The sequence below is a fragment of the Nothoprocta perdicaria genome, unplaced genomic scaffold, assembly GCF_003342845.1.
Source record: "Nothoprocta perdicaria isolate Ctin4 unplaced genomic scaffold, notPer1 scaffold_296, whole genome shotgun sequence".
Classification (NCBI taxonomy): domain Eukaryota; kingdom Metazoa; phylum Chordata; class Aves; order Tinamiformes; family Tinamidae; genus Nothoprocta; species Nothoprocta perdicaria.
In genome coordinates, this window is record NW_020455528.1 from 236576 (window position 1) to 251942 (window position 15367).

At 48.3% G+C, this 15367-nt stretch overlaps 2 protein-coding genes across 2 annotated transcripts in view; one reads left to right on the top strand and one right to left on the bottom strand.

Annotated features, from left to right (window-relative positions):
- The window catches only part of CEP85L (centrosomal protein 85 like), an 80657-nt gene that overhangs the window by 33386 nt on the left and 31904 nt on the right, over positions 1–15367 (top strand). The gene's annotated exons all lie outside the window — the stretch shown is intronic.
- On the bottom strand, positions 4029–4187 carry PLN (phospholamban). Its single transcript, XM_026041848.1, has one exon. It carries the CDS (start codon positions 4185–4187, stop codon positions 4029–4031), a length of 159 nt encoding a protein of 52 aa, XP_025897633.1.

Below are 15367 nucleotides of genomic sequence, written 5' to 3' on the forward strand. Positions count from 1 at the left end.
GTGTGGGAAAGGAGCCCTGCGCGGCGCGTCAGGGGGAGCCCTTCCCTTGGGAAAACCACTGGGAGACATTTGTCTTTTGTACCCATTTCTGTGGGTGCTTTTTTTGTTTTCCATGTTTCATACTGTTTCTTGCTTGTGAAGCACTAGCAGAAACTACATAGCGTGTATATACATATATAGTAACAATACTATATGCCAATATACTATATGCCAATGCTGTATATAACAATACTAATAACAAAACAATGTATTACGCGGTGTGTTCATGAACGGAGTTCTTTTAAAAAAGCAGAGAGTTCCCATGTAATCAAAACAAGTGGTCAAGTGCTTACAGGGAAGGAGCTAGTGCAGCTCTCTGCTTTAAGTGCAAGGTAGCAGGTATGGGAGTTGATAGGACTGCGCCAAGAGAAGCGAAGCTGCGGCTCGGCAGTTTGCTTCCCGTTGGGCACGCGGGGTTGGGCCAGCGTTCTGCCGCGCGGGGTTCGTATATTTTATATATATATATATAATATAGACATATATATATACACACACATACGCACACGAGAGAGAACAAGTAGAACTAATGAGGCCGAACAGTGAGAGCCTGGGAAGATTTCCCGTCAGGAGCCAGCTGAGGTTGCGAGCGAGGGTCGCAAGAGGGCAGTGTCCTACAGCTGCAGAGGGGCAACCAGGCGAAACTGGTTGTCAGAAACTAGAATCAATGAATACATTCAGGTCTGTAAAACCCTTACATGACCTGTTTTTACCTTATTATTGTTACTGTTTTTGTTAGGGTGAATACCAGCTTTTGCAAAAATCCTTACGGGACTAAAAAGTTTTCACTCCTCTCCTTCTATAAACAATCCCCTCTCCTCTCTTTTTCCTCCTTTTTTTAAAATGTAGATGAAAGCCAAAAGGGACTATATTTAATGCTAAATAAAGTGTATATATATCTGTTGTAGAGGATGTCACAAACATTTCCTAGCTTTATTTTGATGGATTCTACTGTTGAACATATGGATATAGGAGGCTGATCTGTAGCCTATAGGATAGACCAACAGATATGAGCAAGGATTTAAGACATACTTGCTAAATGAATGTATTTTGTATGTGCCTCTCCTCAAGTTTTGACTAACTGGGTATGGTTAAAGTGCATCTAGACATGAAGGGTGTGATGTAGATGATTTTATTTTTGTAGGCATACATAGCAAAATTTACGTGCAAGTCCTTTTCTCGTGGAAGTCTACCCAGGGTATTTTGTGTGTGTTTTCTGGAAGTTGTTGTTTAAGCCTCTTTTACGCTTTCAGTGCCTGGTTCAGCCCAGCTGCTAAGGGCAGTCACTGCAAACCTGGTGCAGAGCAGGTGGTAAAGAAAGGCTGTTGCTCGCTACCCTTTCACTTGCTTTACTCACTACTGCTGATCAGAACAAAGTTTTAATTCCCAACGGGATGACTTTTCCACAGAAAAATGGGCAGGTTTCTGCTGCAGTTCCAGGTGGCAAGATAAATTTTTTAACGCAAACAAACGCTTTTCCCTCCACCAGGACAACAACAAGAAAGACATTTTTGTGCCTTACCGGTTCCTTACCGGTGTAAAATGGCCACCAGTGTCACTGTCACTTAAGCTCGAGTCGGGAATTAAGAACTGAATTCTGGGAAGGACAATACAAAACTGTCGCTTTCTGATTTTTGTTTTTCATCATCTATTGGAAGACAGAATAGCAAAAATACCTGGCATGGAGAGAAGTGAGACGGAGCAATGAAAGCCTAACCCGAGCCACCTCTTATGCTTGGAATTTTATTATTATGCCTCGTAAAAGTAGTGAGCATTTTGCTTCAACTTTCATAAAACTCCTTACGATAGTTTCCGTGCACTCGCTGATGAGTGTAAGTAAAATAATTCATAGGTGATTTGGACATGGCAACGTAAGCAAATTCACTGTTCAAAACCAAAGCAACATAAACAGCTATAAAGAATCAGAAAGTTTCACAATTGCTCGTTTTTTCACATAAACTAGGCTTATAAATACCTGTTACAATGGACACTTATTTCTAAACTGGATTGCATTTGGATAGCTAATTTAAAGCATAAATATGTTTTCAAGAATTATCTTAACAGAACGTACAGGAGGTGCTAGTTTTAAAGCTCTCATAGGTAAACCAAGAAGGGTTCTATGTACAGAAGGCATTTTTAGATACCGGGTTTAGCTGATGCTGTGTAGCGTGGGGTCTGCTGGCTGGGCTTAGCTCAGCAGAGCTGCAGGACACTGTGTGACCCAGCGCAGCTGCCGTTTATCTGCACTGCTCTAAATCAGCACTAGGGCTTCCAGGTTCTTGATAGCCTGGTTTTATTCTTGCTTCTTATGGCTCTTAAATAAATAAAGAGTTTTCCGATTGTTTCAAAGGAAGCTTATTTTAGAAGTGCTTTCAATGTTGCAAAGATACTGTGTGTGTTTGGTGGAAGTCGTTTGAAAGTTGGCTGAAGCCAACTAAAACTGGGAGCCCTGTTCCTTACACAGAAACATAGTTGGGTTTTTTTTTCCAGAAATGAAAGTAACTTGCATTTTCCTACTTTTTCCCACTGAAGTAGTTTGCTGCATTTGTTCTTTTTTTTTTTTTTTTTTTTTTTTCCCTCTCTCTTAAAAAGGAGCAATAATAGGGAAAATGTGCAGCTGAAATTTCCATAGGGAAGGTAGTTTGCTGGCGAGGAACAATGATGCCAGGTGTGTGGCCTGATCTGCAGCGGTGGACGCCAGATCTGAGCACATTGTGAGCCTAGAAGCTCTGCGTGTTAAGTATCTTAAGGCCGAGTTTAAGACTGAGATCGGCTTATTTTGTTTTCCTATATTTATCATTGGGATTGGTTGCAAAGGAGGGTACAGAAAGTTGCCCTTAAAAGTAGCTGGCCACTTGACCTCTGTGTGTCGTCTTTTGAGGTGTATTTGAATTTGAAATTTTAGAATTTAGTATGGGAATATAGAAAAATAGGAGTATGAGCCCCTAGGAACACATGGGGGCTCTGTAAGTCCAGTGTGCAGCCTTGCTACAGAGAACTGCAAATGTGCAAAAGGGGTGTGTGTGCGCATACATATATATGTGTGTGTGTGTGTATATATAAATATATACATATACACACACACACACACTATACACACACACACACACTCTATGGTTTCAGGCTGAAAGACATTTTTCTGCAGTGCTTTGCCTCCCATGCATAATGCTAGTTTGTTTTGGCCGGATAGCTGTCTGTTCCTGAGCAGGCGTTTGCAGGGGCGGCAGCGGTGCTGCCCCGCGGGATAGCTCTGCTCAGAGCAGCAGTCCAGGCGGCTCGGCCATATCCAGGGGGGCCGCCCCGAGTGGGGCTGGCCACCAGCAGGTTTGCTGCAGCTCTAGACTGAGGAGGTTTCTGCAGAAAACGTCAGCGCAGACCGTGCTAGAGCTGCCGAAAGCTGAATGTTGGGAACTTGGAGCATTGCTTGGGTTTTCCCTTGGGCTGTTAGGCTCGTTCAGTGACTGCAGAACAGGAGAACTTGGAGACCCAGTCAGTGGTTCCGATTGCTGTTTCTGCAAGCACACTGCGAGAAGCCGTACTTCTTGCTTGATAACTCAAAGATGCAGTGTCTTGAAGCAGGCAGAATGGAAGATTATCTGTGATGTGATCAAATCGATGTGTATGTGTCTAATTTTGTGTGTATGTGTGGACTCGGGCCTAACTTCAAACCAAGACCAGCAGCTTAGCAGTGCTCGGCGCAGCCCGAGATGGGGGTTGTCCATGCGGCCTCCCACCCTGCAGCGGCTCCACTCCCGCGCCCGTTCCCGGCTGGAGCGCCAGCGGCCGCCAGCCCGCAGGACGAGCCGGCTCCTGACGCGCGAAGAGGCCTCCCTCGGGCACGGGGCGGGTTTTGAACGGGTTTTTAATGGTGGGAGGAGGGCGCGAGGTTGGCGTGCGGCACTAGTCCCGGCTCCGGCGGCGGGAGCTCCCGGCGCCGTGCTCTTCCCCCAGGAATGACTCTGCTGCGGGCGGCGCGGAGAAGGGCCGGGCCTTCAGAGGAGCATCACGATGATGCAGATGAGCAAGAGGCAGATGAGGATGAGGCAGAAGTTCACGAAGAGCTCCTGGAGGCGCTGGCGCGCCTGCGGGTTCACCTCGATGGTGGAGGCTCTCCTCAGGGCCGAGCGCGTTATGTACTGCACCTTATCCATGGCAGCGGGAGGGCAGAGCTCTGGGCAGCGCAGGACACGAGAGGAGTTCCCGGGAGCGGTGCCAAGTGCCCGGCGTCGTCCCGGGCTGGTTTAGGCAGTCCTGGTGGAGCTGGGAAAGCAGGAGAGCGAAGAGTTAGACACACGGAAGTAAAGTGCTTTGATCAGTGCAAGTGGAAATGGTTTTCAGATTCCAAAAAAGCCTGAAATAACTTCTCTCTGCAGTGTTTTCAATGTAAACTTAGGTTTCCAAAACTTTGCTTTTCAAGGTTAGGTTTATGCTCATCTTGAAGACTACTAAGCACCTGCCCCTTAGCAGCCATGGCCCACGATACTGTAAGGGGAACTGCAGGCTGTTTAGATCCTGATCTTTGTCTTCCAGCATCTGTGCAAAGGCCATACCTGAGTGGTGTGCGTGTGTGTGTGTGTGTGTTGTCGTCCCCCTTGCCATGGGGTCAGACCCACAGCGCATAGCAGAGCTGCAGCAGGAGGCCTGGTGGCTGCTGCTGCTGACCTGCACAGCTCATCTGACTTCCCATTCCCATCCTCCGTGTCGGGGCCGGGTGCTGCGCGGGATCGCGAGGGGAAGCACGAGGCTCGTGTGGGATGTGGGGAGCCCTGAGCGGGGATCCCATCGGGAGACGCGGTCCCGGTCGCTGCTGCCCCATCGCTGGCAGGTGACCGTGTCTGTGGGTCACGGGGGGTATTTTTAGCCGTGTTTCTGGGCGTCCTTCGCAGGGAGCGCAGGAATGCGAGCAGTGCTGCCGGCCACAGGCTGCGCTCGCTCCCCGCGGAGCCGCGTCCGCTCCTCTGGAGTCACGTGGGATAAATTTGGCTCCGCTGGAAAGGCCGCAGCAATTTTAGCGCTGGCCTGTTTCCTGTCACACGTTTACTAAATGCAGCAGTGATATCAGTGGAATGGGAGAGGTTTGACATACTTGATTTGCGGCTCTCCCATACAATCAAGTGAAGCTGCAGCCTTGAAAAGACATTGCTAAAAATGACCATTGTGTAATGGTGTCACCCGTAGCTTTCTGTAGTGAGATCACCCCAGGAAGAGTCATCCATCTCTATCTCTTGCAAATGAACCTCTCTGTTCATAAATGGTGATAGAAAAAGTATGTGGAGTTGGGCTTGGCGAGCGTCTGTCTAGAGCTGCTGCCCCGGAGCTGCCCGGCACAGAGCGGCCCGTGGGGCAGCTGATCCCTGTTGCTCTCGCTCCGTGAGCGCTGCCATCCTCCCAGAGAGAGAGAGAGGCAGTTCCGGCACATTTCGGGAAAAAAACCCTTAGCATTTGGGTACGTAGGGCCAGAGCCACCCTGTCCACAGAACTAGATGCTGTGAGTTTAGTTGAGCTGAATTTGGAGCCTTTGATGGAAGCATCTGTGGGAAACGCAGCCCCAGGGGAGGAGAGAGGGAGCCAGGAGGGGGGGAAGGAGAAGGAAGGAGGAATGGGAACTAACTTGGAGGCCTCTAGAGGGTCTCGCTGCTCTTCCTCCAATTTATTCAGTGAGCAGAAGTTTACATCTGTAGCGTGGAATAGCTCCCAGGTTCTGGAGTACAGAAGGGATTTGTAGAGGTATGTCACTTTTTTGTTGATGGAGAGCAAAATAATCTGGAGGTGACTTGAGAGGGTTTATCTCTGTGGCTGGATGTATTATTTCTGTGCACTAGGGGCACCTTGGAGGCAGGAAGGGAGGAAGGAGGGTGGGTTGTGGGGAAAGACCAAGGAGTGGGGTGGGAAGGGAGCGCAGCTGGCGTGCACTGAGTGCTAGTGGCTGCCTCGTGACAGGCTGTGTCCTCAGGCCCAGGCCGAGGACTAAACTCATGTTTTGTCCTTCCTTTCCCCTGGTTTTAAAGCCTGGCCGGTACAGAAGCATTGATAATGTCATGGTTTGGGAAGATGAGTCTTTCAAATCAGCAGGTCAGGCTTTTCCTGCCTCTTCCTGCAGCCACCACAGCACCCAGAGGTGCGAGCTGGGCAGCTGCCCCAGCTGAAGCAGTCTGCACTTCCCCAGGAAAAACAAGGTGTGCCATACACATATATAATAATATAATATACACACACACACATGCACACACAATGCCGTGTCCTTTTCCCAGCAGCGGGTGTGATTTGCCATCTTAGATCCTTCCCTGTCCTGCCCTCCCAGGTGCCAAACACCTTGTGGTGCCAGGCCAGGCTGTAGGTGTGGTGGTTCACGTGGCCCCTCTTGCCAACAGGAGACGGGCAGGTGCGCTTTGAACCAAGGATAAACGGCAGTGCACCTAACACACCTAAAGGCTGCAAGGGGAACGAGTTGCCACGTTTTGTTTCGGAGATTGTTTTTCTAGTTATTGCTTTTATTTTTTAAATCCTTTTAGCAGACAAAGAATGGCACTGATTCAAAGAATCAAATAATGGACAAACTTGACTTCTGAAAAGTACTCTGGTGCTAGGAGAGTCCTCCATAGCTATACCTCAGTTTCTGGAAAGTAAAAGCTTGGTAGTTGTGTCCCCTAGTTCAGGGAATGTGATGGTATTGTGTGTGTGTGGTTTGGGTTTGGTTTGTTTTCCCTAGTGGGGATACTTTTCTCTTGCTAACTCCAGTTGTTTCACAAACTGCTTCAAGAATAAGTATTCTTGTTCCTGTTCAAGTGTATCATATACACCTCAGTTTGGTAGTCTGAAAAATCCAGGGAAAGTCGTCTTTCTTGGATCTGATTATGAAATAATCTTTGAGGTTCATGTTATATAGCAAAGAATCTGTATTCCTAACTTTTCTTTAGAATGAGGAATAATAAGGTGCAGTTTCTTTAAAGAGCACCTTAAAGTGATGTATACAGCAACCCTAAATACTGATAATACAGGAGTCTTGACAACTGGACGGCAAAGCAGCAGGAAACTGGGAAACGTGGCTGCTGCAGCCCAAGGACCTCCGTTCCCGTGCGTGTGCCTGGTCTCTGTATGCGTAGGCGAACTATTTAACAAGCAAAGAAATCTCTGTGCAGTGTATGGATTGGGACAGATTTTCAACCGGATGGAATAAATGCAGGCTCTCCTCTGCACTTAGTATTACGTTTGAAGCAAATTTAAACATAGTTGTGTAGTCCCGGCTGGCCCAAGGATGCTGAGCACAAAGCCGGGCGCCTGGGGCCGCGCTTGGCCTGGTGCCTTTGCCGGTCTCTAAGGGCAGTTGGTTGTGCCTGCTCGGGAAGGGGACAAAGGTGCCTCAGGAATGGCATGGAGGCTCTCTTCTCCGATGCCAGGACTTTAAATATCTGTAAATCGAGGGGTGTAGGTCAGTGGGAAGGGACAGGGAATAGTGTTGAGGAGAGCAAGTACAAACTGTTTGCTCTGAGCTTGCGAGTCAAACCACATTTCTTTCCTTAACCTGCAAAGCAATTTGTTAAACTCTACACCTACGTATTCCAGAATTATATTCCTTTAAAAATACTTGTATATATAAATACTAAAATACACTTTTTATGGCATATGTCACTATTTGATCTCTGTTTTCTTCAGTTTGCGCTCGTCTTAAAGCTAGGGCAGTATTTTACTTTTGGCGTTAAAGCTTGGCTCATGATGCTACAAATAAATCTGTTATTGGGAGTGTTCTAGGACAAACAAGACTTTTTTTCCTCCTGCTGGCCATTTTAACCTTTAAAGGATTTCATAGAAAAAATACCGTGCGAAATCTAGTTCAAACTGAAGGTAGTAAAGCAGTAGTAAAACATCAGTTATAAAACTTTTCTTTTTTAAAAAAATCAAGAATACCATTCTCAGCATGCAGCAAACTCCAGAGTTTTGCTCTCTCAGTGCGTTAAATGAGCAAAGAGTTAAATCTCTGAGTTGAACTGAAGCAGCCTCCCTTGCCGGGGGCTGTGGGCAGACACACACCAGGGCAAACGCAGGTGTCTCTAGAAGACTGCAGGTGACTTTAGTGAGTTTCATATATTGAAAAAAGCAAATGGGGCCACACGTGGGGGCAGCTGGAGCCGAGGCCGGCATGGAGCAGTGCAGCATGAGGAGCGGAGCAGCGCGAGGAGAGCAGAGGAGCAGCACGAGGAGCAGCGTGAGGAGAGGAGCAGCACGAGGAGCAGCGTGAGGAGAGGAGCAGTGTGAGGAGCAGCGCAGCGGTGCAGCGCGAGGCAGCGGTGCAGCGCGAGGCAGCGGCGCAGCGCGAGGCAGCGGCGCAGCGCGAGGCAGAGGAGCGTCGCTTACCTGCGGGGCCCGGCGCCGTGTCCGGCTCGGCGCGTCCCTCGCCGCGAGTGGCCCGCGCCTGGGAAGGCGGCGGCAGCGGGAGCCCGGCGCGTCACCCCACTGCCATTGGCCCCGCGGCCGCTGGCACCGCTCCGGCCGCCCGCGGCTCCTGCCTCCCAGCAGGGACCACGGGGATTTGTGGGTTTTTTTTTTTCCCCCCTCTTGTAAAGGAAAGTCGCCGCTGGGGAGCAGAGCTGCGGAGCCACCGAAGGAGGGAGGGGTCTGGAACAGAGTCGGAGTGAAGCGGTGCGATCTGGTGGATGAGTGAGAGGAGCTGGGCGCCCATGCTTTTTTAACAAAAACTGGAATTGGGCAACGTTTCCTCATAATGAAAGTCCAAACCCCCTCTGGGGCTGCTGTTTTTCAGGCTGGAGTGATGCACGGGACACTGCATGGGCAGGTGACTCCAGCAGCAGCCGCGTCCGGAGTGCTGCGGGCGGCTGTTCCAGCCACGCTGCCCCTGCCCCAGGGTCGCCCTCCTCCCACCGGGAAGCTGCTCCTCAGGGGTCACAGCTTTTGCCCCGTTTCAGGGTCACACAAATCTTTCCTCATGTGAAATGTGATTTCACAGAGAAAATGTGCAATGTGAAATGAATTTTCCTGTGAAGTGCGGCAGGGTTTTGTCCTCCCCATCCCCAGGCGCCCTCTTTGCTGCCGGCAGCAGTCCCAGGCAGTGTTTTGGACAAGGGAGTGCAGCAGGAGGCTCCGTGTGCTTGGGAAGAGGAGGGTTTGCTGGATGTGGAAAGGACTGAGCCTTGTGCATCCAGCACCAGGCTTGCTCTGCGGGTGCTCCTGGCAGCAAGGGGGGGTTCCCGGCTTGGGAATTGCAGCTGGAATGGCCAGCCTGGCCCGAAATGCCACTGGATCTGGTTTTGACAGCACCTGTGCAGCGTGGGCTGGTGGTTGTGCTCCTCTTCCCTTCACATGAAATGCAGCGTGCAGAGCATGCTGCAGGTGGTTTGCTTTAAAGGCACTTCCGTAGCTTCTGTGGTTGAGTCCAGCACCCGCGGGGGCAGCTGGTGTAACGTACGGTCCCCCTTTTACCGAAAGTCCTCGTGTTACTGAGGCTCTCTTCCCAAAATCCTCCCTTTTTCTTTATAACAGTGAGCTGGACTTAAGCATTCTTCTAGAACTTTTTAAAATGAGATGCCTTAAAATTCTTATTTTTAAGGAGTGATTAATAAATATGTAACTAGTCCGTTTAGTCTTTAAGTGCTATTTAAGATACTAAAGTGTGGAAGGTAATAAAGATGGTATGTCATCCAAAATAGCAAATGTCTTCTGTATGTTTTTAACTTAGATAAGAAATTTTAGATCCAGCGAGACTGTAAATATTCCTCAACTGAATAAATTCTTAAAAGCGAGCTACAAGAATGTTGTAGCTTTAGTGCTGATGTTTGTTTTTCCAGTGAGCTTGGTGGGGCACCTTCCCGGATCACTTTCCTATTGCAGTTTAATATCATTCTGTATAGCGTAACTTGGGCTTTGGTGAGGTCCCAGGCGCTTGCCAGAGCGCTGCCCAGTTGTGCATCAACGTGAGGAGCCCCGCGGGTGGATCCGAGCACCCTGTAGTGCCCTGGCTGACTCCCCAGGGCCCAACACCCACGGCCATCCCAAAGGAAGAGCTTTGGGAAGGAATCCGGGTTGGAGCTTTTGGTCTGCTTTGTTTGTGCTGTGGAACAAAAACGTGCAGCTGTTGCCTGCTTGACCTTACATGGAGATGGTTTGGGCTTTCTCCAGAGGATTAGCCATGCGCCACCAGGAGTGTTTCTTCCCATTTGCTTGGAGGGCCGGCTGGTGCTCGGGATTGTGTCCAAGAAGAGACGTGTTGGGCTTCAGCATGGCAGGGCCTGTATTCAAGTAACAACAAGAAGACTTGTATTCACATTGGAATGACTTCCTCCAAGATGCTTCTGGCCTGTTTTGTTGAGGTCCTTGGCCGCCTGTATAACCTCCGTGAAGATTTGACGATGGCAATAGAGTTACGGATTTTAGATGGACACATAAAGATAAATGAAGACGAGCCCTACTTAAGCTTAATTAAATTAAAATCACAAGAATAAAGAAATACTGAAAGTATTTGTACTGCTTAGTTTTCTCTCAGGTTTGCTTGGTATGAACCAGCTTGGTTTGAAAGTAACCTCGGCTTAGAGAGGAGTGGATGCTCCCACAGATGTGCGCTCTTTTGTGCATGTAGATGGGACGTGATTTCAGATTCTGGCATTGAAAGCTGAAGAGGAGGAGGGGGAGATCTCCCCTTCCTGCAATGAGTGTTTCTCAGGATTAGCAGCGAGACTGCTAAAGGTGTAATTCAGTTACTTGTGACTGTAGACGTAGCAGCAAATGCGGTTTAGGAGATGCTGTTTGCTCTGCTCTGGTAAAGGGAAAGTATCCAGCCAATACATCACTCTGTTTAAATTTGCAGTGCAGACAGAATAGAATATAAAAGGTGGAAAGGGGATGCCTCGCTTCTAAAAATGCAGAGCAGCTAAGGAGACAGCCTGATTGATTCAGAGCTATTACTGTTTTCATTTCTTTGAATTTTGTTGCTTGAATATCCTAAATCTATGACCTATATCATAAACCTATGGCAAAAATCACTGTTCTTGCCAGCTGCCTCCTCACTGCCTGGGGGACTAAGTGATTCTCTCTCAGTACTGGTATCTCACACAGTCAGTAGTTGCACATTTATGGATTTGGATGTATTTTTGGGGGTGCAGGCACCTTTGTGAAAGTGCTCATAGAAGGAGGGAAATGATCTAGTTTGTGGTCTGTGCTGCTGTTACAGGAGACAGCTCTGCTGGGAGACCTCATCTTTGCTTGGCTTATGCTCCTTTGGGACTGAAAATATTTGCTCTCCCTAAGCATGAGAGAGCCATTAAAGGTTCTTTAGTCTTCACATCACGTTCTTCAGCATGAACCAAAAGAACTAATGTTGTGGAGCTGCAGCTTGTGATGCTTCCCATGGCCAAATGATTACAAATCCTCTACCAAGTAATTGAATAGAAAACTGCAGTCCGTGCTGCAATACTTCTCATTTTGGGAATGCTAAAGGCTCTGGCAGGAAGTCCTGTCTGGTTTGTTACGAACTGAAGGCTGTTTCAGAAAGGTCAACTTGCATATTTTCACTGCAGTCAGTGTTACTGCCATGAGCTTTAACCATTAAAGTAGATTGTAGGGCTGAGAAGCCACGTTAGTGGTTTGTTACCTTCAAAGCTTTCACCTGGAGCTAGGAGAGGGGTAGGGAAAGAAGATGCTTTTTGTGGGTTCTGCTCTGAAAATCCCTGGGGTCCTCCCTCTTCCCTTCCCTGTACGTACAAGACGCCTGTGTTTGACTTGGTGCACAGTTAGCATAGGCTTGACCCATATAGATTTTATTATTTATTTATCATTTTGCAGTGCAGAAATGCCCTTTCAAATACATGGGTGCTTTTATATCAGTGAGGTTTACTTTTTGCTAGCTTAACAAAGGTCAAATAATTACTAGTTTGAATAGCAGCAGGTAGTGGAGTGCAGAGTGCCTGGATCACAGCACGACACAGGACGGGCAGATTGGGGCTTCGAGCACAGTGGTCTCCACGCTGGAGGCTGCTGCTTTTTAGAAGATGCTTGGGAGAATTCTGGTGTTTTCCAGTGTCCTCCACTGGTTAAACAGCACAAGTGGCTTTAGGTGGGATCCCAGAATCACGGAATGGTTAAGATGCCGAGATGCTCCCTGCTGTGCTGAGTGCCTCCCAGATAAAGGGTTCTGGGAAGCGCAGAGATTAGCTGTGTTGCCTGACGTGCGGTGAGTGGCGGATGAGCGGCGAGACACGGGCACATGAAGGAGAGACAGGGCGCCGGGACCGCGGGCCCCGCACCGGCTCCCCTACGCAGGTGCTGCAGCACAAGCCGTGTCTGGTGATGGACAGGCGGCATTGGGAAGTTTAGGGATTGTCCCCACGGCCCTCGTGTCGCTGGGAGAGCAGGGGCCTCAGCAGGACTAGTCCTGCCTCCCTGGCAGCTCCTCGCGAGCACCGAGAGCACAGGAACGGGGTGCTCGGCCTCCGGGGTCACTTTATCGGTCCTGCTAAGAGGTGTATACAAGAGTGCCAAACAGAAGTAGCTTTCACCTCGTAGGTGCTACCGAGGGCATTTGTTTTTTTCTTGGTCATTCACTTTTTCTTCTGCCTGTTGCCCAAAACTTGCTTTTTTTTTTAATGGTGTAGCTCTATGTGAAGGACTAGCAAATTGCCCATGGTGAATGCCAGTTACTTATCACTTCCGATTTTATTATATGCAATTCCTAGCTATTAAATTTCATTAGAAATCACTGAAGTTTAAGTAGCAGAATGTCTTTTCCCTCTCCTATCATAACGTATCGGTTCATTCCTACAAATGCAGTTTAATTCTCTTATAACGCACAAAAAATAAGGGATCCCAAATTCTATTACTTGAGAATTTGGAGGATGAAAACCTCATTTTTCTTTATCCCACTACAGAACGTGCCAAAATAAAAATGTGGATCTCCTCCTGTGGTTCGGACCATCTTTGAGTAACAAGAATGGATTTCACTGTCTTGAAGATATTTTCTGACTGTGTGTTTTGTTACGGGCAGCTGCTTCCTCAGGGAAGGGCTGTCATCACTCACTGGAGCTGGGAACCTTGTCCTGCTCAGGCTAGTGGACCCCTTGGCCTTAGGGGTCAGACTTACTCTTCCTTATTCCTGTGGCTCTTCTGTAATGGAAGGGTTGCTTGTGTTCCTCTTACCATAGCCCATGTTGGGAATGAGTTCATCCCCATGTTTTGAAACACAGTTGGTTGTATTACTTGATGATGCTAATTTTGGTGTAGAAGTTGTATTGAGCTCTCCCGGGCAGCAGATAAAAAACCAAGACAGTTCATTCTGGAGCGTGGATGCTGTCATGTAGGCTAGTCGCCTCCTTTCAGCTTAGAGTGCCATTGCCTGATTCATGTTGTGCTGGATTACTCTGTTTTATGAAAGGGGGAAAAAAAAAGAGCGAGACTAAACATTGTGTTTTTATCACAGAACGGTTGAGGTTGGAAGGGACCTCTAGAGATCACCTAGTCCAACCCCCCTGCTCCAGCAGAGACACCCAGAGCACGGGGCACAGTGCGGCATCCAGGCGGGGTTGGAAGATCTCCAAAGAAGGAGACTCCACAGCCTCCCTGGGCAGCCAGGGCTCTGGTTGGGTATTTCCTTGTAATAAAATGGAGCTTTTGAAGCTCTTCAGGCTGCGGTAGGTGCTGTGGAGATCAAAAAGTATCCAGGTTAAGGACATATCATTTGGCTTGATTGGTTTGCTCTGTTAGTGGCTGTTGAGGGCAGAGGAAGAGCATGTTTGGTTGGAGAAGCAGGGAGGAAAGAGGAGGAATGGCCAGGTTTACAAAGGTTTGTTTTAGTCTCAAGCTTGCGTCTAGAGTTATCTGGCTGAAAAGCAGAACCGCTGGAATAGCATCAGCTTTCTCAGCTTGTGTAGCTGCTGTCTCACATCCGTCATCCGGGAATATGCACGGTTTATATTTTCATGCCGTAATATTGTAATTTATCAAGCAGAGAAACAGCAGGGACTTGGTGTGTTGAGAACAGTTGAGGTTGGAAAACACCTCTGGAGATCATCTAGTCCAAAGACTAGTCCAAAGAAAGCCCTAGGACTTGATTTATTTTCGTTATTAATAATGTATTTATTTATTTCCCCCTTCTCTTACCATATCATCTAGGGAAAGAAAACACCTTCACACATTGACACAGACACTCAGATACCTCCAAACCTTTCACGGCTGCTTTTGGTAGAGACAGGTGCGTCTCAAATACCCCTCATACGCTCAAGTGGGAAAGGTTCTCCAGCTGGATGCAAGCCAAACAGATTAAAAATCCATTGCTTATCCCACATGCAAATTGTCTCACGACCGTATGTGCTCAGGAGGTTCCTGGTTTTATGGTCAATTCTAAATCTAATTTGACCGAGTTTCTTCAGGTTGTCAACAATGCCCAAGTTTCAGACCACACTATGCAAATATTTGTACTAGAAATTCCTAATTCCCCCTGAAAATTGTAGGGGGAAACAGACAGGTATGTGATGTCATTGTATGATTCCAAAAAGCCCCAGACAAATAAATAAAAATGAGGGGGGAATTTTTCCAAGACGTGGGGCAAGTGGGTTAATAGCTGCTGTGGACATGGTGCTGTGGGACGTGGGTGGGTGCTGCTGCGCAGGTGTCCCCTCGCAGCAGGGCCGTGCCCCCCTTGCGTTCCCGTCTGCAGCACAGGTAGCTCTTGAGCACAAGGATTCCTGCAGTGGCACAGAACACATGAGCATGCCTCTGGTTTCCCCATGGCATAACGTTTCCGAGGCACTTGCAAGCAGAAGGAAACGAGTCCTGTGTTCGTCTTGCACATGGTGCCTCAAGGCCATAGACCTTCTGGCCACCATGTGTGGCTGCTTTTAGAGAGAACGTGTGCTTTGCATCCAGCTGTCAACGAGGAGGCCACCAAATCCCCTGAATGCCGCCGTTTGTAGAACTTCCCTGTCGCCTTTTCTTCCTCCTGCGCCTCCTCTTTGTTCATGGTAGTGGAAAATGCAGAACTACTAAAGGGTTTTTCTTCTTCCCCATTTACTTAGTTTATCAGCCCAAAAGGCAGTGGGAAGCATAGTCATTCCTTCCCCATGTGCTATCCATTATAACGTGCGGAGCAGTCACCTGTGCAAAGGCAGAAGAGCGCAGGCTGACATGATCCGCTCCTCCTGCAGGGACCCACTGAGATCAGCTCCTTGTTGCCTTTTTCAGGAAGACTCTCTCGCTTTGATGCGTTTGTGTGAACGCTTGGTACTGTTTTCAAATGGATATTTTGAATAGCTATAGCATTTTGGGGGTTTTTTATCGCTTGTTTTTAAACTCTCTTAAATCCCATGAATGTTACGGTCATGCTTCATTGGTC